This window comes from Grus americana, chromosome 9 (genome assembly GCF_028858705.1).
Source record: "Grus americana isolate bGruAme1 chromosome 9, bGruAme1.mat, whole genome shotgun sequence".
NCBI classification, from domain to species: domain Eukaryota; kingdom Metazoa; phylum Chordata; class Aves; order Gruiformes; family Gruidae; genus Grus; species Grus americana.
Window position 1 is genome coordinate 18657123 of NC_072860.1, and position 21124 is coordinate 18678246.

Genomic DNA, 21124 nt, shown 5'->3' on the forward strand with positions numbered 1-21124 from the left:
TGCCTGTTGCGGCAGGGTGTGCCAGCACCCTGTGACTCCCTTCCCCGCTGTGCTGGCACCCGCTTCAGCCAGCGCTGCCTGTCCCCGGCTGGACTGCTCTCCTAGGGGGTCTTGGGTGGCGACTCCCTGGCTGCAGCTGCCCCCAGCGCGCGCTGGGCTCTGATCCAGGGCCAGGATCAGGGTTAAAATCAGTCTTGGGGCAGGGTGGAGGCCATGGGGGAAGTATTTTTAGGAGAGAGGAAAACCCTGTCCTGTTTCCAAAACCGGCAGCGTCCGCGCCCTGCCCCAGCCGGGTGCTTGGGCTCGTGGGTGCGGGGGCTGTGCCCAGGCGCAGGGTGCTGGATAGAGGCTGGGATGGGCGTGGGGTGGGTGCAGGATAGGGGCGAGGTGCCGGGTGGGTCCCGGGAAGGTGCAGCTGCTGGGCGCTGGAGGGGTGCAAGTCGCGGGTGAGTGCGGACGCCGATGGACGCAGGTCCTGGGTGGGTGCTGGTCCCGGATGGCGCTGCGGGTGCGGAGGCCGGCTGGGTCCCGGGCGGGTGCCGGTTCCGGGTGCGGCGGCGCGCCACGTGCTCCCGCACGGGGTGTGCGGGGAAAGCCGGGGCGGTGGGCGTGGCCAGCCGGGAGGCGTGGCGTGCAAGGGGCGTTCCCCGCCCCACCCCTCCGCCGGGGCGAGCGGAGACCCCTCCCCGCCACGTGACAGTGCCGGCAGGGGCGCGGCGCCGGCGTCACGTGTCGCGGGCGGCGCCCGGAGCGGCTTCAGGCGCGGCGGTCGGCGCCCCACCCCCGCGCGCCCCTCCCCCGCGGCGGCGCCCGGCCCCGCCCCTGCGCGCGGCGCGGCTCCGGAAATGGTCGTGCTGCGCTGCGCTGCGGCTGCGTCGGGCCGCGCGCGCTGAAGGAGACTGAAGGTAACGGGCGGGGGCGGGGCGGGCGCGCGCCGCGGGGGGGGCGTGTGTGTGGGGGGGAGGGGGGTACCGGTACCGAGCCGCGCGCCGCCGCCCCGGGCCTCGCGCCGCCGGGCCCCGCCGCCGCCGCCGCCACCACCACCACGTGGGCGCCGCCCCGCCGCCGGCCCCCTCCCCTGCCCCGTCCCGTTCCGCTCCCTGCTGGGGCCCGGCCCAGCCCCGCCGCCCCGGTGGTCCCGCGCGGTGCCGCTCCGCGCCCACGTGCCGGCCGGTGCGCCCTGCCGCCGCGCACGTGCTCCCGCCGCCGCGCCCGCCTAGGCCCGCCGCCGCACGTGGTGCGTGCCCCGCCGCCCCCGCCCCGCCGCGCCCGCCCGTGCCGGTGCCGGTGGGGCCGCGGGCCATGGCGGCGGCCGGCAGTGACACGTGTCCTTGGCAGAGGCCGCCGCCGCCGCGGGGGGGAGCGGGGCCGCCGGATGCCGCACCGGGCCCCGCGCCGCGCCCCGCCGCCCCGGCCTGCCTCCCCCCCCCCCCCGCCGCGGCCCCCTCCCACCGACAAGATGGTGCCGGCGCCTCGGGCCTACCCGCCGCCCCGGGACGGAGCCGGCAGCGCCAGCCGGCCGGGCCGCCGCCTCGGCCTGGGGGCGAGGCCGGTCTCGGGCCTGGTGGGGCCGGCTGCTCCCGGGCCGGCGCCGCGCTCTGACCCGGCTCTGCCGCCTGCCCCCCCGCCTTATCTCCCTCCTTTTTCCCCCCCCTGGGTTGAGGCGACTCCGTCCCCGCCGCCGCGGAGCCCAGGCTCCCGCTCCCCGGTCCCCCGCTCGGACGGGGCCTGGCTGCCCCAGCCGCCCCCAGGGCCCGGACTCGGGCAGGGACTCCCCGCCCCGGCTGCGGGCTCGGCGCAGGCCGCGGGCCCCGGCCTCTCCCGGCGCGGGGGAGGCAGCGGCCGCGGCAGCTCCTCCTGTTGCAAAACCCCCCGGCGGTTCCCCTTCCCCCCCCCCTCCCCCGCCCCGGGACGGGACCTGTCTCGCCCCGGGCACCGCCGGGCCGGCCGGGGAGGGGGCAGTGCGGGGCCTGTGCTGGGCTCCCCCCCCCCCCCCCCCCCCCCTCCGGCAGGGCCCGGGCTGATCTGTCTCTCCCCTCCCTCCTTTCTCCAAGTCAGTCGGATGAACGGTCTCTGCAGGCCCGCTCAGCCGGCCCAGGTTTTTCCCGCGGGGGGGTGAGTATCCCGCTCGCTCCCGGTTGTGCCGGTGGTGGGGGAGGCCGGGTCTGCCCGTGCCGGGGATGTCCCTGGGCGTCTCCTCCCCTACGTGACACCCCCCTCCCCTCTTTTTTGGGGTGACTGGTGCCAAGGCCGAGCTAAGGTGGTCCAGGCTGCTGCATCCCAGGGCTGGGCAGGGCAGGAGTGCCGGGTGGTCGGTGCCCCGGTGAGCAGGGGGCTGGGGGGAGCACCGGGGGGTGCAGTCCAGCCCCTGCCATCTCCCGAAACCCCAGCAGGACTCATCTCCACTGGGGTTGTGGCTGCGGGGACCCCTGTGATGATGGAACGGTACCCCCCATGCCAGGGTACGGCCCCGGGGGCTCAAGGCATCCCGTGCCCCTGGGGATGCCAGCAGGACGTGCCTGGCAGTGCCCCACTGCACGGCTGGGGGCCGGCAGGGCTGGCAGTGCTGACGCGGCCGGGCGTCAGGTTACAGGAGGCACCGCCGCTGCTCCCTAGGGTGCCCTGGCCGGCAGTGGGCTTGCTGGGTGCTGTGGGGTGCAGGAGACCCCCGGTGGGGTGGGGGGCACCGCCTCTTCTTCCTGCCCCAGTGGCCTTTGCACTGGGGCGGGGAGAGTGGCACCGGCTGCCAAGTCCTTCCCAGGACAGCTGGGAGGCTGCCCGGGCCATCTGGGTGCTGGCGGCAGCGGGGGGCTTCAGGTTCCCCTGGGCAGGGCAGTGGGCAGGAGCATCGGTGGTGCTGGGGGGGGGGACACAGACGGACATGGGAGCTGCTCCCTGCCCTCCCCGGTAGGCGTTTGTGGCGTACGCTGGGGACCCAGCGCCACCGGCAGGAACAGGTTTGGCCGGCCGGGGGAAGCGCTTAGTAGGTCAGCCGGGGTGGAGCTGGGCATGGCTGACGCCGGGGTGCCGCCGGCCCACCCAGCCCCCCGGAGCTGGTGGTGGCCTGGATGCTGGTGGCAGGTCACGGGCACTGGTGTCTGCTTGTGTGAGGTGCCTGGCCGGGCTCTGCAGGTTCACCTTGGGAGGGGGGGTCAGTCCTGCCAGTGGGCACAGCTGGGTTTGGAGCACGACGGGGGGCTTTGCTCCGCAGGGCATGGGGACCTGCCTGAGCTGGGCAGCTTTGCAGTGCCCGCTCTCTCCCCGTGCCCTGGTGGGGCATGGCCGGTGGCTGGCTTTATGCTGAGGGGCTGGAGATGTTCCATTTTGGGGCTGACATGGGCAGGAGACAGATGCCCGGGGTGCTGCCCACCTCCAGCTTACGCCCGCTGTCCCTATCCCCACAGATAGCAAGGGGATCCTTATGCACAACCCCATGAAATGAACAAAGCTCCACAGCCCACAGGAGGAGCCCCGACAGCCCCGCACCCTGCCCCTTCTCCCGGACTGCCGCAGGTAACCGTCCCCTTTGGGGTGGGGGGGACCCAGCTTTGCCTCCCTGGTTCGTGCTGGGGGCGGTGGTGCCATCTCCTTCCCTCCCTGCCTCCCTCCAGCCGACATTCCCACCTGGTCAGACGGCACCTGTGGTTTTTAACCCGGCACCGACCTCACAAATGAATACGCCTTCTCAGCCGCGCCAGGTAAGGGCTTTGCCCTGGGTTGGAGAGAGCTATAGGGGGGGATCCAGCAGCTTTATGCCTCCTGGCCAAACAGCCCCCACTACCACGGTGCTCAGGGGTGCAGGGAGTCCCGTGGTGCCCCCCAGGGCTGGTGTGCGCCTGTGAGGGGGAGCACGCCCGTGATCCAGACCATGGCCGCTGCCCAGGGACCTCCTGGCCCTGGGGTGGGGGGGCAGATGCCTCTGGCCAGGGATGCCCACCGAGTGACTGCTGTTCTCTCCTTCCTCCCCTGCCCCAAACCTCCCTCTCCTCCTCTCTCAGTTTCCAACAGGGCCTCGGGCTATTCACCAGCAGGTACTAACCCGCTTCCCCCACCGCATGCCAAGCACCCTGCCCCGACACTGCACAGAAACACCCACCCTGGGCACGAAGGGGCTGGGGAGCACGTGGGACCCCAGAGCCGTGGGATGGGCTGATCTGGGGAAAGTGAGGGACACCTGCTTGACTTCGGGGGGGGGGGGGGGGGGTGTGTTTCCCTGCAGTGTCTCCCCAATTTCTTCCTTGCATGAAGCCTGCAGCATGTGGCTGTGCCTGTGCTAACCCCAGCCCAGGCTGCTGCTTCTGCCTGTGCCCTTCCTCATCCTCCTCTTCCCCCTTACTTTGGGGGGGTCTCCCAAGGCCCTGAGGTGCCATGTGAGGCTCTGGACCTCCATCAGCCCTCTCGTGTGGAGGAGCTGCTGGGGAAAGATCTGGTGACATCCTTGGCTGTGCTGGCTGGGAGCCCCTCAGACCCTTCCCTGCCCCTTGGGGGGTCCCTATAGGGGACCCCAGTGGATTTGGGATGTGGGCACTGGGCAAAGGGCTCCCCAGCCTCCTGTCCCCTCCTCTGGCAGCCACTCTGCATCCAAGCACTGTCCCAATGCGGGTAACTCCTGTCTCTCTCTTTCCCCTTTTCCCTCTGTACGCGTGCGCTTGCTAACAGGGAGGATTCAGGTCTCTTCAGGTAACGCTTTCTCCTTGCCCCGGGGTGTGTGCGCAGACCCTTCCTTGCCCACTTGCTGTTGGGCTTGAGCTGCTGCTCCTGGGGATTCTCCTGCCCAGCAAAGAAGCTGGGTTGGGATGAATGGCATGGGCCGGGGGGGAATAGCTGGCTCCGCATGCCCTGGCTGTCCGGCTCTGGCTCGGCGTGGTGGGACTACAGGTCCCAGCATTCAGTGCGAGCCAGGAACCGGTGCGAAGCACGCTGGGACCTGCCGCCGCTGAGCTGCGTGCGGCTGTGGCCAGCTCCGGGCGCTGGAGCTGCTGGCCCCCGTCGGGCTGGGAGGGGGCCACGCCGGGCATGAGCTGGGTCGGGTGGACCCAAGTGGCCCCACAGGTGCGTGGGGACAGGATGGTGCTGGGGTGGGGGTCAGCTCCGGGGACCGGGGGGGAGGGGGCTTCATCTCGGGGCAGGGGGTGGGTGGGGGTCTCTCCCCTCTGCCCATCGCCCCCAGAGCTGCGGCCCCTCTCCCCGTGCCCACGCTGACTTTTTGGGGTGATGCACACTGCCAAGCTGCTCCCCACGGAGCGGGGGGGGTGTGGGGTGTCCCACCCCGGGTGTGTGGGTGCCAAGTGGAGGTGCTGGCGCTCCGCCTGATGCCATGCCCCATCTCTCCCCAAGCATTTCTACCAGAACAGGGCACAGCCTCCCGCCAGTGCGTCCCGCGTGCAGAGTAACACGACGGCCCGGCCCGGCCCCCCTGCCCATGTGTATCCAGCCGCTTCCCAGGTGATGATGATACCCTCCCAGATATCCTACACACCTTCCCAAGGAGCCTATTACATTCCCGGACAGGTGAGGGCTGTGCCCCGGGCTCTGTGGGAGGGGGCTGGGGTGGGCACCGGTGGGGGGTGTTGCCCGGGGTTGGAGCCCAGGTCTGTTCTGGGGGGGCAGAGGGGGTCCCCCAGGCTCTCTGAGCACCCACTGATTTGAGCAGGGTGTTGCCTGGCTCTGTAGAGAGGCAGCAGGCAGTGCTGGTTCCCCTGACCTGGCACCCAGCTGGTTCACAGGCAGGTTTGGGGGTACGTCAGTGGTTTGGGAGTACATCTGTGCCCCGCAGGGGGATGTAACTGACCTTTCTTCTTCTCCTCCATTGCAGGGTCGCTCCACGTACGTCGTCCCAACCCAACAGTACCCAGTCCAGCCTGGTGCCCCGAGTTTTTACCCTGGAGCCAGCCCCACAGAGTTTGGGACTTACGGTACAGACGGGGGGATTTGTGCTGCTCCCCGGTGCTCTTCCAGCGACAGCACTCCCCTATTTTTTTTGGTCCCCTGCCTCTGGCTTCCCTGCAGCCCCCTGCACTCAGGAGCTGAGCAGAGACCCCTCTGCCTTTGCAAGCTCACAGGGGCCATCTCTGTGACTCCGTTACAGGCTGTTTTGGGGGGCAGGGGGTGTTGCCTGTCTCCCATCAGCACTGAGGGCTGCGCATCGTGTCCCACCGGTCCACCCACCCCCGCCCTTTTCCAAATCGGGACTGTTTAATGTTTAACTTTCCTGGCAGAGGGCCGGGGCAGACTTTATCCCCTGCTCCCCCTTGCTCGCTGTCAAGGCGGTGAGCAGTTTTGTGCTTGCTGACCCCCCCCTCAGCTCCCTACCCCAAGGAGCTGAGCCAGGGGTGCTGGAGCCGTGCCGTGCCTGCCCTCTCCCGGCGCTGGGGAGCGGCAGTGTGAGCAGCCCCCCCCTTCTTCCCCCCGCTCGCATGTGGCCACCCGGGCTGTGACTATATTTAGGCTTGGTCCGTCCGGGGAGGCCCGGCAGACACAGAAATGTGAGCTGAGGCCTCCGGCCCCGGCACGGCAGCAAAGCATAACCGGGGCAGAGATGGGCTTCTCCTAAGCCAGGTACGTGCCCGTCCTCCCTCCTGCTTGTCCTGGGGCCCAGCTGGCCCCTCGGAGGAGGGAGGTGGCCCCCAGCAGCGGCTGGCTCCCGCGCTCAGGCCAGGGCACAGCTGTGGCTCCGTGCCCAGCCCTGGGGGTGTCTGCGGGGTCCCGGGATGGGTTTGCTCCCTGCCTCTGCTCTGGGGCTGCGGCTGTTCCCATGTGAGTTGGCAGCAGCGTGCCCCTTGCCAACAAGAGTGGGTGGGTGGCTCGGCATGGCGTGTCCCTCAATGGGCGAGGCGGGATGGCCCTCCTGGGGCTGGGCAGCTGGGGGTCTCCCTCCCTCACCCGGAGTGCCCCAGTGTCTCCCCTGAGCAGAGGGAGCAGTCCCTGGCTCAGGGTCAGGGAGCACCTTGGCAAGTTCCAGGCTCAGCGCAGCTGGGAAGGCTCTGGAGCCGGAGGGGGCTGGGGCCCAGCTGTGCCTGTGTCCCCCATGTGTCCCCCCCCGCCCCGTATCCCTGTGGCATTGCTCTGGGGGTGATGCTCGCAGATGCCCTGGAAGGAGCGGATGCCTCTCAGGGGCAGTGCCAGCCCTGGATGGGGTCCAGCTCTGCCTCCAGCCCCCGGCATGGCTCCCTCCCCTGGGCTGGGCTTGCGGGGGGCTCGGGCTGCATGGGGGAGCCCCTTGGCCTGGGTGTGAATGGAGGGTGCGGACGGGGCTGTCCGGTGCCGCCCTCGGGCTGGTGCCGGCTCTGGGGAGATAAGGGCGCCAGCAAGAAGGCGGCCGCCCATGATGCCGGGACACCCGCACCCAGCATGGCTGAGTGTCCCGGTGGGGCGGTTGGTGGCGTGGAGCCGGTGGGCATGGCGGGTGCCTGCGGGGCCCGGCTTGGCGTGGGGGTGGCGCGGGGACGCTCTGCTTCACGGGGAAGGAATTCGGTCGGGCCTGTCGGGCGGGTTGGGATGATTCGGGCCGGATGCGATGGGGGTTTGCTGCAGAGCGGCACGGGCTCCCCAGGCTCCCGACAGACCCCTGCGTTTGGGGGATCGAGGGGTCCCCAGGACAGAATTGGAGGATCTGGGTTGGACAGTCCATCTGACGCTCTCTCCTCTCCTCCAGCGGGTGCTTATTACCCGGCACAGGGGGTACAGCAGTTCCCAGCGGGGGTCCCCGCCGCCCAGGTCATTGTGAGCCAGCAGCCGCCAATCCCCCCAAAACGAGAGCGCAAGACGGTAAGGAACCGTCTGCCTCCGGGCACGGGGGGGTGTTCGCGTGCAGGCGGGGATGGTGCCAGCCCTGGGTGCCTGCCCTGCGTGGGGTGGGATGGGGTGCAGCACACTGGGAAAGGGAGGGACGGCACAGGGCCGTGTCCCTCAGGTTGGGGGGCTCAGCAGGGGACTGGGGGGCGCGGTGGGTGCTGGCGACCTTGGCTGTCCCGACGGGCAGTGTTGTGCTGAGTCACGGCTCCCGGGGGGGGGGCGGGGGTGCCGCGGCTGCCAACTGCTGTCTGCTCCTGGAGATGCCGGCACTCGGAGGCCTCGCGTGGGGCCTATTTATAGCAGGGAGCCGGGCAGCTGCCGGCGTGGCCCCGCACTGGTGCGCAGGGGGTGCCGCCAGGCCAGGGAGGGGGGATGCCGGCACTTGGCAGAGAGGCCTTGCTGCCTCCTTGGGCTCTGTTCTTGCTGCCCTGGGAGCAGGTCATGTTTGGGGGTGGGGACCCCTGGCTGCCCTGTGCCCCCCACCGGAGTCCTGAACCCATGTGTCCTCCCCACTCACCCCCCAGCAGGGTGCCCTGTGGCTCCTACTGCGCCCACAGCAGGCACGGGGCCAGTGAGGCTGCGGGTGTGTGGGCTGTGCCTGAGGTGGCACGTGGCTCACCATGACTTTTGCGTGCCGAGGCCAGTCCCCTGTGCTGTCTCTGAGGGGGGGGTGTCCCTGCAGCCCCTGTGCCAGCGTGGTGATGCCTTGGGATCCCCTGAGCCCTGGAGATGGGCACTGGCCTGGGGACATGGCGCTGGCTCCGGCTGCCTGGCACGATGGCTTGTGAGGCTCACTCTGTCCCACGCTGTCCCTGCCTGCCAGGCATCGGGACTGGTTGGTGTCTGTGGGGCTCTGTGCCCTGTGGGGGACAGGAGATGGCTCCCCCAGGTCCCCAGGCTGCACGTAGCCAGGGCAGGCACAGTGCTGAATGAGCCTCTCATCTCTCCCCTCGGACTAGGGGGTGTCCTGGGGGTGTCAGGCCCGGGGAAAGAGGGTGGTCTGTGTGCTGTCCCCTCCACCCTGCTGACAGCTTCCCTCTCTCTGCCCTGACCCGCGGACAGATCCGGATACGAGACCCCAACCAAGGCGGCAAAGACATCACTGAAGAAATCATGTCCGGAGCAAGGACCTCATCCACCCCCACCCCTCCGCAGGTAAGGGAACTCCCGGACTGGGGCAGTGGGATGTGCACGGGGCCCTTCTGAACTCCCTCTTTGTACCCCCCAGGCTGGAAGTGGTTTGGAGCCCCAGGCTAACGGAGAGACCCCCCATGTAGCAGTTATTGTCCGGCCAGGTAAGTGCCTGCGCCAGGGGTGGGTGTGCCAGCTGGCACGGCTGCTACCAGGGTCCCCGTTGTTGGCACTGCGGGGTGCGAGATGCCAGCTCCGACGTTCCTCTGTTCACCTGAGGCTTGTGGGGTCAAACATGCTCCCTACGTACCTGGGGACTGGTGTCCCCATGTTGGATCTAGGAGGGTTTATGGGGGGTTATCTGCTCACCCCAGCTGTCCCCTGGGCACTGGAGGACCTCTGTTGTCCCTGTCACCTGTTTGTGATGTGGGTTGGCACTTCTGTCCCTGCTCCTCCTGTAGATGGAGGGATTTAGAGGGGGAAGTGGGGTGAGCAGGGGATCAGGGAGCCCCCCACTAACACTGCCCACCTTGCAGATGACCGCCCGAAGCCTGCGCCGGTGGTGAGCAAGCCCGTTTCCCTGGAGCCCAGCAAGTCGGCGTCTCCGTCACCTCCCCCTCCCCTCATCCCCGAGGTGGAGCCCGTGGTGCTCTCGGCCGTGACGCTGGTGCCAATGGAGCCCCCCGTGGACGTGGACACTAAAGCAGAGCTGGGCGAGGCGCCGCCCGACCCGCACAAGACGTTTAGCGCCATCACTACAGTGCCAGGGGCTGTGGAGCTGCCCCTCGTGCCCGCACCCGACATGGACAGGGTCGCCGCGGAGGAGGAGGAGGAAGAGGAGGTTGCCATTCCCCTCCCGGAGCCTGCCCTGCAGGCACCTGTGCCCCCTGAGGCGCCGCCAGTGCCCATTGTCCCCCCGATGCCAGCCGTGCCCCTGGTGCCGGCCGCGCCGTCGCCGCCGCCCGTCGTACCGCAGGCCCCCGAAGCGCCCGCCAAACCCGCCTCCCCCAGCCCCCCGCCACCCCGGGAAGAGCCCTGCCCCGAGCCCACCGCAGAGGCCAACGGGGTCATAGAGGAGGCGCCTGAGATGATCCCTGAGGCGCTCGTGTGCCAGCCGGCGCTGGTGCCTGCACCGGTGCCCGTGCCCACCCTGGACTCCCCCATCGCCCAGCCCGAAGAGCTGCCCCTGCCCAACGGGGTGGAGGGCACTGGCAAAGCGGAGCCGAGCGAGGAGCAGCCTGAGTCGGACATCAGCCCCATCTCGGAGCCTGAGGAGCCAGCCCAGCCCGGCACCCCTGTCTCCCCACCGGCAGAGGAGGAGGAGGAGGAGAGCGAAGGCCCCAGCGAGGGCCAGGAGCGGAGCTCAAGCCCAGCCCCTGCCCCTTCGCAGACCTCAGAGGCGACCGCGCAAGGTTGGGGATACTGGGCTGGGACGTGCGGGGCCGTGGGGTGCCCCAGGGCAGGTGTTGGGTGATGTGGGGGAGTCACCAGGGTACAGTGCTAGGCACGGGGTACAGGGAGCATGTTGGAGAGGGGGACAGGATTAAGTGACCCAGGATGTGTGGGTACGGGGTGCTGGGGGGGGAACAAGGTGCCTGTGGCCAGCAAGATGGGGGGAGATGTCTGGGGAGTGCATCTGTGTGCAGGAGTATAGGTGGGTATAGAGGGGTGTGTGTATGGGGTGCCATGAGGGAAGCGTGTTTTATGTGATGCCTTATGCGGGGGTGTAGGGCGGGTGTATTGGGGTTGTATCTGAGGACTGTCCCCAGCTGTCCGGGGACAGGTGCAGCAAGCAGAGGGGTGGCAGGGGAGAATGTGGAGCCATAGTTGTGTGGGGCACCCTGCATAGAGGTATGCAAGTATATAGGGGTGCCTGGGGAAGGTGGGGTGCCCTGGGATGTGCTGGGGTGATGTTGTTTGTTTGTGTTTGGTTGGTTTTTTATTAGGCACCGTGCACGGGAGTTTGGGCATTACATAGGAGTACTGGGGGAGGATGGGGGAGACTGGTACACAGGACATGTTCATATGGAGCACGCTGTGCAGCGATACAGGGGTGCTATAGGAGGGTGACCTGGGCAGATGTGCTTCTGGGGAGCACCTCTGTATGGGGTGGTGTATAGGAGTGCCTGGGAGGGGAACGTATCTAGGGGCAGAGGTGTGTATGGGGGTGTCCCCGTAAGGGCTGCCCTGCAGAGGGGTGTGGGTGTCTGCAGGGATCCCCTGAGGAGGATGGGGAGCACTGCGCTAGGGAAGAGATGTGGATGGGGTGCTTCTGAGAGGCACAGAGTAAATTGGGGTGTAGCGCACAGGTGGGGAGAGGTGTGAGGTGTGTCTTTGTGGGGTGTATTCTGGGGTGCATGCTTAGGGAGGAGGGTGCCGTGGTGGGCTGTGTGTAGGATCCACCGGGTTGCAGACGCCCAGGTGGGCACGCAGGGGCTGTGCTGGGGTGGCAGGACCACATCTCTGTGGCTCCCCATGGCCCCATCCTGAAGCTCACCTGGTGTTACTGGGGCCTCACTGGTGACCCCGGAGCTGGTGTCAGGGTACATGGAGGACCGAGAGGGTTCCTGTCCTTCACCTCCCTGCCTCTCCTCCCAGTCGCCGTGTCGGTGCCAAAGAAGAAGCGAAGGATGAAGGAGCTGAACAAGAAGGAGGCAGTAGGCGATTTGCTGGATGCCTTTAAAGAGGTGAGTGTCCCAGCGGTGTCTGGGGGTCACCCTGTGTCCCATCTCCTCCTGTGATGAACTCTGCTTTGTGCCATCGTGTCTGGGCCACTGATGCTCCGTGATGGTAATGAGGATCTGAGGGGAGGGCGGACACTGGCGTGCGGGGTCAAGGGGGCAGGACCAGGCTCATGGGGTGACAGCTGTCCCCATCCCTCCCCGTGCAGTCTCAGATCAGTGACAGTGCCTCGGAGGCGGAGAACAAGCCCCCCGCGTCCACCCCTGCCCGTGAAGCAGAGGACGTGGCCCCTGCCCGTCCACACGAAGAGTCGGAGGAGACGTGGGAGGAGAAGGAGGACAAGCTGGCCCCAGAGAAGGGCAAGGCTGCTGACCAGAAGTACCGCTACAAGGAAGGTGAGCCGTGCCTTGGTCCAGGCCTCCGCTGGGAGCCACCACCTCTGGACCCAGCAGTGGGGAGGGTGGGGGTGGCATGGTCTAGCTGTCCTAAACCTCACCTTCTCCTCCCATCTTGTCCCCAAAGCCTGGCGTGGGTTGGGGGACAGAGGCCCCAGTGCAAGGGTCCGGGCAGGAGGCAGGGAGCTGATAGCATCAGGCCTTCTGTCTAAGCAAGCAGCATCGTGCTCATGGCACACCAGGCTGGGGCAGCTCTGTGGTTGTTTATGTCCCACCCTGCTGGTCCCTGAGTGGGCCCAGAGCGGCCACAGCTTGGGGTGGAGGACACTGGACAGGCCACATCAGGGTCTCCCTCTTGCCCCCCACTGCAGAGCAATGGAAGCCACTGAACCCTGAGGAGAAGAAGCGATATGACCGGGAGTTCCTGCTGGGCTTCCAGTTCATCTTTGCCAGTATGCAGAAACCCGAGGGGCTGCCCCAGATCACGGATGTGGTGCTGGACAAGGTCGGTGCGGTCCTGGAAATTGGGGGAGCATGGGTGGTGCCCAGGGTGGGGGTCTGGCTCCTCTTTGTGCCTTGTCAAGGCAGGGTGGGGATTTACCTGCTGTGCTCAGGATCCTGTTGCAGCATATGCAACAAGCCTTGAGCCTGGGGTCGGTGTGTGGGGGCACCTCTGGGGCCTTCTTTCCAGTTCCTTGTCCCGGCGCCGAGGCTAGGGGATGGATCCGTCCCGCTCCTCTGCCCCCGGGCATCCTCAGCCCTGTGTACCTTCGCAGGCCAACAAGACCCCACTGCGGGCGCTCGACCCTATCCGCCTCAGCGGCATGAACTGCAGTCCTGACTTCACCCCCTCCTTCGCCAACCTCGGCCGGCCCGTCATGGGCAACCGGGGCCTGGTGAGTGTCTCCTTGTTTCACCCATGCCGTCCCCCTCCGCCTTTCCGTGATGATCAAACCTTCGAGCTGCTGTGTCTGGGCCACTGATGTCCGTGATGGAGCTGAGATCTGAGCAGGCGGATGGGGGACACCCTGGGAGCCAGCCCAGCTGGTCCCAGAGCAAAGAGCTGAGTTTCTTCTCCCCATGCCAGCCCTCAGGATTGGGTCCCCGCCGCTCCCAGCAGAGCCAGAGGAAGGAACCCCGTAAAATCATTGCCACTGTGTCCCTCAATGAGGATGTCAAGCTGAACAAGGCTGAGAAGGCCTGGAAACCCAGCAGCAAGCGTGCCTCCGAGGAGGAAGATCCTGAGAACATCAAGACGCAGGTGGGAGCTGGGGCGGACGGTGGGAGGGCAGTGGGGGATGTGCCCAGCTCTCGCTGACCCTGCTGTCCTTGCAGGAACTGCTCCGCCGTGTCCGCAGCATCCTCAACAAGCTGACACCCCAGATGTTCCAGCAGCTGATGAAGCAGGTGATGGAGTTGTCCATCGACACGGAGGAGCGGCTCAAGGGTGTTATCGACCTCGTCTTCGAGAAGGCCATCTCAGAGCCAAACTTCTCTGTTGCCTATGCTAACATGTGCCGTTGCCTTATGGGGGTGAGCAGGGGCTTGGGGGGGGGTCTCCTGCTGAGCTGGCAGGGGTTTGTTCAGGAGCATCAACTGAGCTCAGCAGAGTGCAGGTCCTTCTGTGTGGGGTGGGGAAACTGGGGTGTGTGGAGGACCAAATCTAGAGTCTTAGCAGGGCATCATGAGGGTGTAGGGTGGCTTTTCCCTGCTTTGAGCAGTGCCTGGGCCTTAGCTGGCCAGCTTTTGGGGAAGACACAACTCATGCTCATTGCCTGGGTTGTACCTCTCCCTGCAGCTCAAAGTGCCCACAACAGACAAGCCCACAGTGACTGTGAACTTCCGTAAGCTGCTGCTCAACCGCTGCCAGAAGGAGTTTGAGAAGGATAAGGACGACGATGAGATCTTTGAGAAGCGGCAGAAGGAGATGGACGATGCCAGTGCTGTGAGTTGGGGTGGGAGGCTGTGGCTGAGGACTGGCGCGGGCGTCCTCGGAGTGGCTCTGGGCTCTGAGCCACCCTGCCGTGCCCTCCCTGCAGCCTGAGGAGAAGGCACGCATGAAGGACGAGCTGGAGGAGGCACGGGACAAGGCCCGCCGGCGATCCCTGGGCAACATCAAGTTCATTGGAGAGCTCTTCAAACTGAAGATGTTAACAGAGGCCATCATGCACGACTGCGTGGTGAAGCTGCTCAAAAACCATGATGAGGAGTCTCTTGAGTGCCTTTGCCGCCTGCTTACCACCATTGGCAAGGACTTGGACTTTGAGAAGGCCAAGGTACCCCTTGCCCTGCCCTGCCTTGCCCTGCCCTTGCCTTTGGGAGGGATGTGACTGTGACTCTGTCCCTCTATAGCCCAGGATGGACCAGTACTTCAATCAGATGGAGAAGATCATCAAAGAGAAGAAGACATCATCCCGAATCCGTTTCATGCTGCAGGATGTGATTGACCTCAGACGGGTAAGGCACGTGGCATGCTGTTGCCTGGGGACTGTCCTCTGTCCCCTGCTTGGTCCCATGGAGCTGCTGGCCTCTGTCCTCTGAATGTCAGCAGTCCGTGCGTCCCTGGGAGGGGAGAGGTGGGCATGTAAGCTGTGGCCAGCCCCAGAGACACCATGCTAGCCCCCAGCCCTTGGTTAGCATGGTAGTGGTAGTGGGCACACAGTAACCAGCAGCTGTTTAATGCAGGGGGGCTCCAGAAACTGAGCCCTTTTGTGCCAAAAGCTGCCACAGCACACGGGGAGCTGGGATGGCCGAGGCAGGGGACTGGCCTGAGGCTTTGAGGGTGGGATGGCTGGGAAGGGGGGGTGTCTCTGCCTCCGTTCTCCAGCCAGCTCAGCGCCCTCTTCGCTCCTTCCCTGCCCTCTGCAGAATAGCTGGGTGCCTCGGCGAGGAGACCAGGGCCCCAAAACTATCGACCAGATCCACAAGGAAGCAGAGATGGAGGAGCATCGGGAACACATCAAAGTGCAGCAGCTCATGTCAAAAGACAAGAGGAGAGGACCCCCCGGGCCATCCTCCAGCAGTGAGTGCCCGGGCTCGGGAGCACCTGAGGTTGCCAGGGGTGGGTTGCTCCCACTGGGCACTGCTTGTGGCCGGGCTGTACCTTATGTCTGTCCCTCTTGTGCCCAGGTGGGCGTGGGAGCCTGGTCGCAGATGATGGCTGGAACACGGTGCCCATCAGCAAGGGCAACCGGCCCATTGACACCAGTCGGCTAACAAAGATCACCAAGGTGAGGCTGGGGGTGCAGTGTGGGCAGCTGAGCTGGCTGCCTGGCCCAGACCCTGCCTTGGCGTGGGGTTCAGAACTGACTCTGTCTCTCCCCCTGCAGCCTGGATCCATTGACTCCAACAACCAGCTCTTTGCGCCGGGCGGGCGGCTGAGCTGGGGCAAAGGCAGCAGCGGAGGGTCTGGCGCGAAGCCTGCAGATTCAGGTAGGCAGCATGGGGCTGGCTGGGTGCCGTTGGACAGGGTGGGAGGGGGGATCCTTCCCCTGGCAATTCCCATACCGGGGAGGTGCTGAACTCTGAGACTCCCCTCTTTTCACGCCCAGCATCTGATTCAGGGCGACCGGCCACGAGCACCTTGAACCGCTTCTCAGCGCTCCAGCAGTCGACGCCTGCCGAGAGCCTGGAGTCTCGCCGCGTGGTGCAGAGGTGAGGGGCCAGCCCTGCCTTGGAGTGTGGGTGTGTTGGTCTGCAGCCCAGGCAGGAACCCACCAAATCGGGCAGTGGTCAGTCAATACGTGGGCAAATGTATGGCGTCTGGGCTGGAAAAATCCCCTGTGGCAGGATGGGGCCTTGGGAGTGCTCGGAGTCAGTGATGGGTCCTTGTGGCAAAGAAGGCTGATGCCACTCTGGGCTTCCTCCCTGCTGTTGGGCACTTGGTGGACCACACTTGGGTGCTGGATCTGGTCTGGGGGTCCCGGGACCAGATGGACATTGATGGGCTGGAGGGAGTCCCATGGAGGCCGGAGCACAAGGTCCCCAGGGAGAGTTGGAGTTGGGTTTGTTCAGGAGAAGAGGAAGACAAAGGGGGATCTCAGCACAGTGCAGCAATGGTGAAGGTGTGGGCAGGATGGGGCCATGCTCTGCTCAGCCATGCCAAGGGACAGAGCAAAAGGCAAAGTGCGTAAGCGGGAACAGGGCAGAAACTGAAAAGTGTTTTCCCTTGAGGGTGGTCAATTGCTAGGCCAGGGCTGGGATTGGAGTTGGACAGTCTTGCCTCACAGAGCTCTGCAGTCTGGGGTCGGGGGGGTGGCAATGAGCTCTTCACACTGTGTCTGTCCTCCTCCCACCCAGGAGCAGCTCCAGCCGTGACAGGTCAGAGAAGGCTGGGGACAGAGGGGACCGGGAGTCACGTTCAGAGAAGAGCAGTGACCGCTTGGAGCGTCCTGACCGGGGGGAGCGGGCAGACAGGAACAGGTCTGCCCTCACCAAGAGGAGCTTCAGCAAAGAGACAGAGGACAGGAGCCGAGAACGGGAGAAGCAGGGCGGCCCCGAGGCCGTGCGCAAGGCTGCTAGCATGACGGAGGAACGGGACAGAAGCCGAGAGACCAGTGAGCTGGGGTCCTGGGAGTCTGGCTGTGTGGCCTGGGGCTCTGCCTGTCCCAGGTGATGCCTGATCCTTTCTTTCTCCTCACAGTTAAGCAAGAACCAGCACCTCCCGCAGCATCCCCCAAGCCTGCGCTGTCAGAAGAGGAACTGGAGAAGAAATCCAAGGCAATCATAGAGGAATACCTGCACATCAATGACATGAAGGTGAGAGGAGAGGGTGGCCAGGCACAGCACCATGTGGCCCCCGTAACACGCCATCCACTTCCTTGGGTGGTACCGCTGTAGGGCAGGGTGCCGGCAGTGCCTGAACGAGGAAGTGGGGAGCCAGGGCTGGCCGTGGGGTTGTACTGACCCCCTTTTTCCCTGCAGGAAGCCCTGCAGTGCGTGCAGGAGCTGGGCAGCCCCTCCTCGCTCTACATCTTTGTGCAGAATGGTATTGAGTCCACGCTGGAGAGGAGCACCATCTCCCGTGAGCACATGGGGGTCCTGCTGTGCCAGCTGGTGAAGGCGGGCACGCTCTCCAAGGAGCAGTACTACAAAGGGTGAGGGGCCGGGGCAGCCTGGCCCCGAGCTGGTGCTTGCCCGGCTTTGAATTCGGCCCTGCCTTGAGCAGGAACCCATCACTGAGACCTCCCGAAGTCCCTCCCAGCCGAGGGCATGGGGGCTGCTGGATCCCAACTGCCTCCCTCTGCCCTGCAGGCTGCGGGAGATACTGGAGATTGCAGAAGACATGGAGATCGACATCCCGCACATCTGGCTGTACCTGGCCGAGCTTATCACTCCCATCCTGCAAGAGGAAGGCATCCCCATGGAGGAGCTGTTCAGGTGAGAGCTGTGCCCCTCCATGGGGTCCCATGGGGGCTCCTGGGGATGGCAGGTAGCTCAACCAGGTCTCTTGTGCCCCGCAGGGAGATAACGAAGCCTCTGGTGCCCATTGGGAAGGCCACCACGCTGCTGGTCGAGGTGCTGGGCTTGTTGTGCAAGGGCATGGTAAGTGTGAGGGGTGCATGTAGCTGCCAGTCACTGCCTCGGGGACTGGCAGCCTGCTTGGGGGGGGCAGGGTGGCATGCGGGGATTGAACCCCTCTGCTGCCAGAGGGGATGGCGGGGGGTATCCCTCACCATGTCTGGGTTGTGGGGGTGGCATGGCTAAGTCGCAGTATCCCTCTCCCCAGAGATGGAGGGCAGGGGGGGCTGGTGCTGACTGTCTGTCTGTCCTGCAGAGCCAGAAGACCGCAGGCAAGCTGTGGCGGGACGGGGGCCTGAGCTGGAAGGAATTCCTGCCCGAGGACCAGGATGTTAACAAGTTTGTCACAGAACAGGTGGGAGCTCAGCAGTGGTGATGGACAGAGATAGACCTTGGGGGACCCTGCTGCAGGGAGTGTGGTGTTCCCGCAAGCTGCCTGTAACGGCTCGTTTCTGCCCGCTCCCCCAGAAATTAGAGTACACGATGGGGGACAGCTCGGACACGCCGAGCCGCAAGGAGCTGACCTCAGAGGAGCTGTGCAAGCAAATTGACAAACTGCTGAAGGAGAACCCGAACAACCAAAGAATACATGACTGGATTGAGGTGAGGGTGTGGGCGCAGCGCCCGTGGGTCTGGGGTCCCCCTCCTGGCTCCCTCACCACCTCACAGCCCCTCTATGCTCCCTCCTCCAGGCCAACCTGAGTGAGCAGCAGGTCTCGTCCAACACATTTATCAGGGCCCTGATGACGTCCGTGTGCCACTCAGCCATTGTCTGTGAGTAGCAGACGGCGAGGCGGGGGGGAACCCCCTACCTATGCCACTCCCTTCTCACACCCTGTCTCCCATAGTTGAGAACCCCTACCGTGTGGATGCCCTGGTCATCCGCAACCAAGCCAAACTGCTGCAGAAGTACCTGCGGGACGAGCAGAAGGAGCTACAGGCACTCTATGCCCTGCAAGCCTTGGTGGTGAAGTTGGACCAGCCTCCCAGTGAGTTTCGTGGGATGCGTGGGCTGAGGAGGGGGGTGGCAGGCGCGTCCCCACCCCAGCAGGCTGGCTGGTGGCTGGGGAATGGCAGGGGCCCCCTTTTGTCCCCCCACAGACCTGTTGCGGATGTTCTTTGATGCCCTCTACGATGAGGACGTTATCAAGGAGGAGGCTTTCTACAAATGGGAGTCCAGCAAGGACCCAGCCGAGCAGCAGGGCAAAGGGGTGGCTCTCAAATCGGTGACGGCCTTTTTCACCTGGCTCCGGGAAGCTGAGGACGAGTCGGACAACAACTGAGCAGCTGTGAGGAGGAGGAGGAAGGGGGGGAGAGAAGAGAGTGGGTGCCCCTGGGAGCGACTCCATCCCCTCCCACCCCTGGCCCCCCTGGACTTGCTGATGCCAGGGCCGAGGGACCTGCTGTACCCCCTGCAGCCCCCCTCTCTCTTCAGTTCTCCTTCTCTCTCTCCTCTCCCCATCCCGGTTCTGTTTGCCAGGCCTGTACTAGTTTGTCACGATGATAATAAACGGATGCTGACAGAGGCGGCTGTTGCGGTGGGTCCCCTTGGGGCCCCTCCTCTGCCCCCTCCCAGCACAGGCACACCGGGTCTCCGGGAGCGGGGCAGAGTATCCCCCGAACTCGTGTCATGGGGAGGGGGAACAGGATGGGGACATATCTCCCCTCCTCTCCCCCCTCCTTCCTCCTCCCCACTTCTTGCTGAAATATAGAGAGATTATATATATATAAACTTATTAAAATTGGTTTGGGGACAGGAGCGTGATTTCTCCCCCTTCCCTGTCCTCTCTCTATTTCTCCATCACTGCCTGGACCCCCCCCACCCCCCCATGGTTTTTTATTTTAAATATAAATCATTCCCCCCCAGCTCCTGCTCTGACACCTGGGGAGGGTGCTGGGGAGGAGGGGGGTGACCCCTTCTCTCTGGGCCAGGCCGAGTTCCCCTCCTCCCCCCCAAAGCCCCCCATCCTTCTCCCAAACGTTTAAGGCCACAATTGGGCAAGCGACGGGGCGGCCCCTGCATCCGCGTCCCCTGTATTTATAGAGCGCCGGATGTGACGAGCCGCACGTGTAATTATTAAAACAAGGATTCAATTACTGGTCACGTGAATTTGTAAATAATTTTTTTTGCTTTTTTTTTTCTTTATGGAGTATTTAATTGAAGATTTAAAGGCATCTTTTCACCTTAAAACTGGAAATAAAAGAACATTGCTAAATAATGCCCCGTGTGCCGCTGTTGCCGCCCCCCCCTCCCCCCATCCCATGTCCCTTGCGCCTGGGCTGGCATGGGGGTGCTAGCCTGGAGCCCAGGCAGGGGCCAGCCTCCCCTGGCACCCCAAGGCAGATGGTAGGTACCCCCCACCCCGGGGCTGGGAGGGGGGGCAAGGGCGTTGGATGTGCCTGGAGCCAGGCCCCCTGGGACCCACCTTGCCAGCTCTGCCTGGCACTGGGTGCCCTGTGGTGGGGGGGGGCAGCTCTGCCAGCACCCTGGCTGTGGAGCAGAGCCCCATTGTCCCTAAGTGTCCCTTTCCCTGCAGACACAGAAGTGGCAGGACCTGTGTGATCTGCTTGGGCTCTGCCTTGGGGCAGGAGAGGGGAGAGGTGCTGGGCTCCCCCCACAACCTTCTCTCTTAGGGGGAGCTGCCTTGTCTTGCAGGTGGAGCAGAGATGGGGCAAGCCTGGGCTTGCTGCTGGGGGTCCCCTGTGGAGGTGTCCCTACTGTGGGGACAAAGGTGAGGGTGGGTGGGCTGGCCCCCCTTGTGACTGCTCTGGTCTTTGCTGTGTTGAGCTGCCTCTTGCTGAGTCACCCTGGCCGTGGCCCAGAGGGTACAGAATAATTAACTGGAGGCTGTTCCCCAGATTAGAGGCTGATCTGTCTGAGCTTGCAGCCCTGGCAGCACTAATGCTGGGAAGCAGCTGGCAGGGAAAGGCCAGCAGGGCCTGGGCAGGGGTACTGGCCAGGAGCTTCCCCCTGCCTGGGAGGGACTGAGTCAAGAGGGAGGCTAGTCGGCTCTTCCCATACCCTACTTGCCAAGGAGGAGGGTGGCACCTTGGCAAGGGCTGTCCTGTGCCTCTCTGTGCCAGGGAAAAGGTGCTGCAGCGTTAATTGCCATCATTAGGTTTCAGAATGAACAGACACCCCTCAGCCGGGCATTGGTGCTGGCCTGGATTTCCTGCAGGGAGGGTTGCTGTGGTGCTGTCAGATGTGATGTTCCAAGGCCTGCACCCACCTGCCCCAAACCCAGCTCCAGTGAGATGGGACCCTCGCCCCCCCTGTCACGGGCTGTATGCTCCCTCTGGCACCACCAACCCCTTGGTGGGCAAGTGGGGGGGGGGGGGGCAGGCAGGGTGAGAGCCCCCCTGTTTTACAGGCAGGCCTGGGGCTGAGGGGTGCTGTGTGGTGGAGGGTCCCCATCCTTGCCCCTTGTCTCCCCGGGGCCCGCACAGGCCCCGAGGCCGTGTCCCTGCCGGGGGGGCTCTGGGGGCTGCAGCGCCCCGGGGCCGGGTGGGGCGGCGCTGTCCGCGGTGCTGGCACGGCGCTCTCCGCGGTGCCCGGCCTTCCTCCCCCTCAGCCCCCTCCTCTTCCTTCGTCCATCCTCCTC

General features: G+C 65.3%; 1 protein-coding gene and 2 non-coding genes across 14 annotated transcripts; all 3 read left to right on the top strand.

Moving 5' to 3' along the window:
• The first annotated feature begins 809 nt into the window (after positions 1-809).
• On the top strand, positions 810-19738 carry EIF4G1 (eukaryotic translation initiation factor 4 gamma 1). Of its 12 annotated transcripts, none has more exons than XM_054835202.1 (35): positions 815-905; positions 2055-2115; positions 3405-3513; positions 3612-3698; positions 3999-4031; positions 4660-4680; positions 5338-5511; positions 5816-5915; positions 7655-7767; positions 8857-8949; positions 9023-9089; positions 9462-10337; positions 11524-11612; positions 11816-12002; positions 12374-12507; positions 12761-12898; positions 13090-13263; positions 13338-13535; positions 13801-13947; positions 14042-14278; positions 14355-14459; positions 14871-15024; positions 15132-15232; positions 15332-15434; positions 15554-15656; positions 16302-16558; positions 16645-16760; positions 16926-17098; positions 17256-17381; positions 17465-17546; positions 17779-17877; positions 17991-18125; positions 18215-18296; positions 18371-18511; positions 18624-19738. In XM_054835202.1, the coding sequence occupies exons 3-35, from the start codon at positions 3439-3441 to the stop codon at positions 18803-18805; spliced, it is 4902 nt and encodes a 1633-aa protein (XP_054691177.1). In that variant the 5' UTR covers positions 815-905; positions 2055-2115; positions 3405-3438; the 3' UTR covers positions 18806-19738. The 12 variants fall into 12 exon arrangements, with proteins under 12 accessions (XP_054691179.1, XP_054691184.1, XP_054691185.1 ...); XM_054835205.1 differs by having other exon boundaries at positions 827-905; positions 15566-15656; XM_054835206.1 differs by having other exon boundaries at positions 827-905; positions 12779-12898.
• Positions 11658-11734, top strand: LOC129210446 (small nucleolar RNA SNORD66). Its single transcript, XR_008578502.1, has one exon. It is a non-coding gene; the product is annotated as a small nucleolar RNA SNORD66 (small nucleolar RNA).
• Positions 12940-13014, top strand: LOC129210447 (small nucleolar RNA SNORD66). Its single transcript, XR_008578503.1, has one exon. It is a non-coding gene; the product is annotated as a small nucleolar RNA SNORD66 (small nucleolar RNA).
• Positions 19739-21124: the final 1386 nt, after the last annotated feature.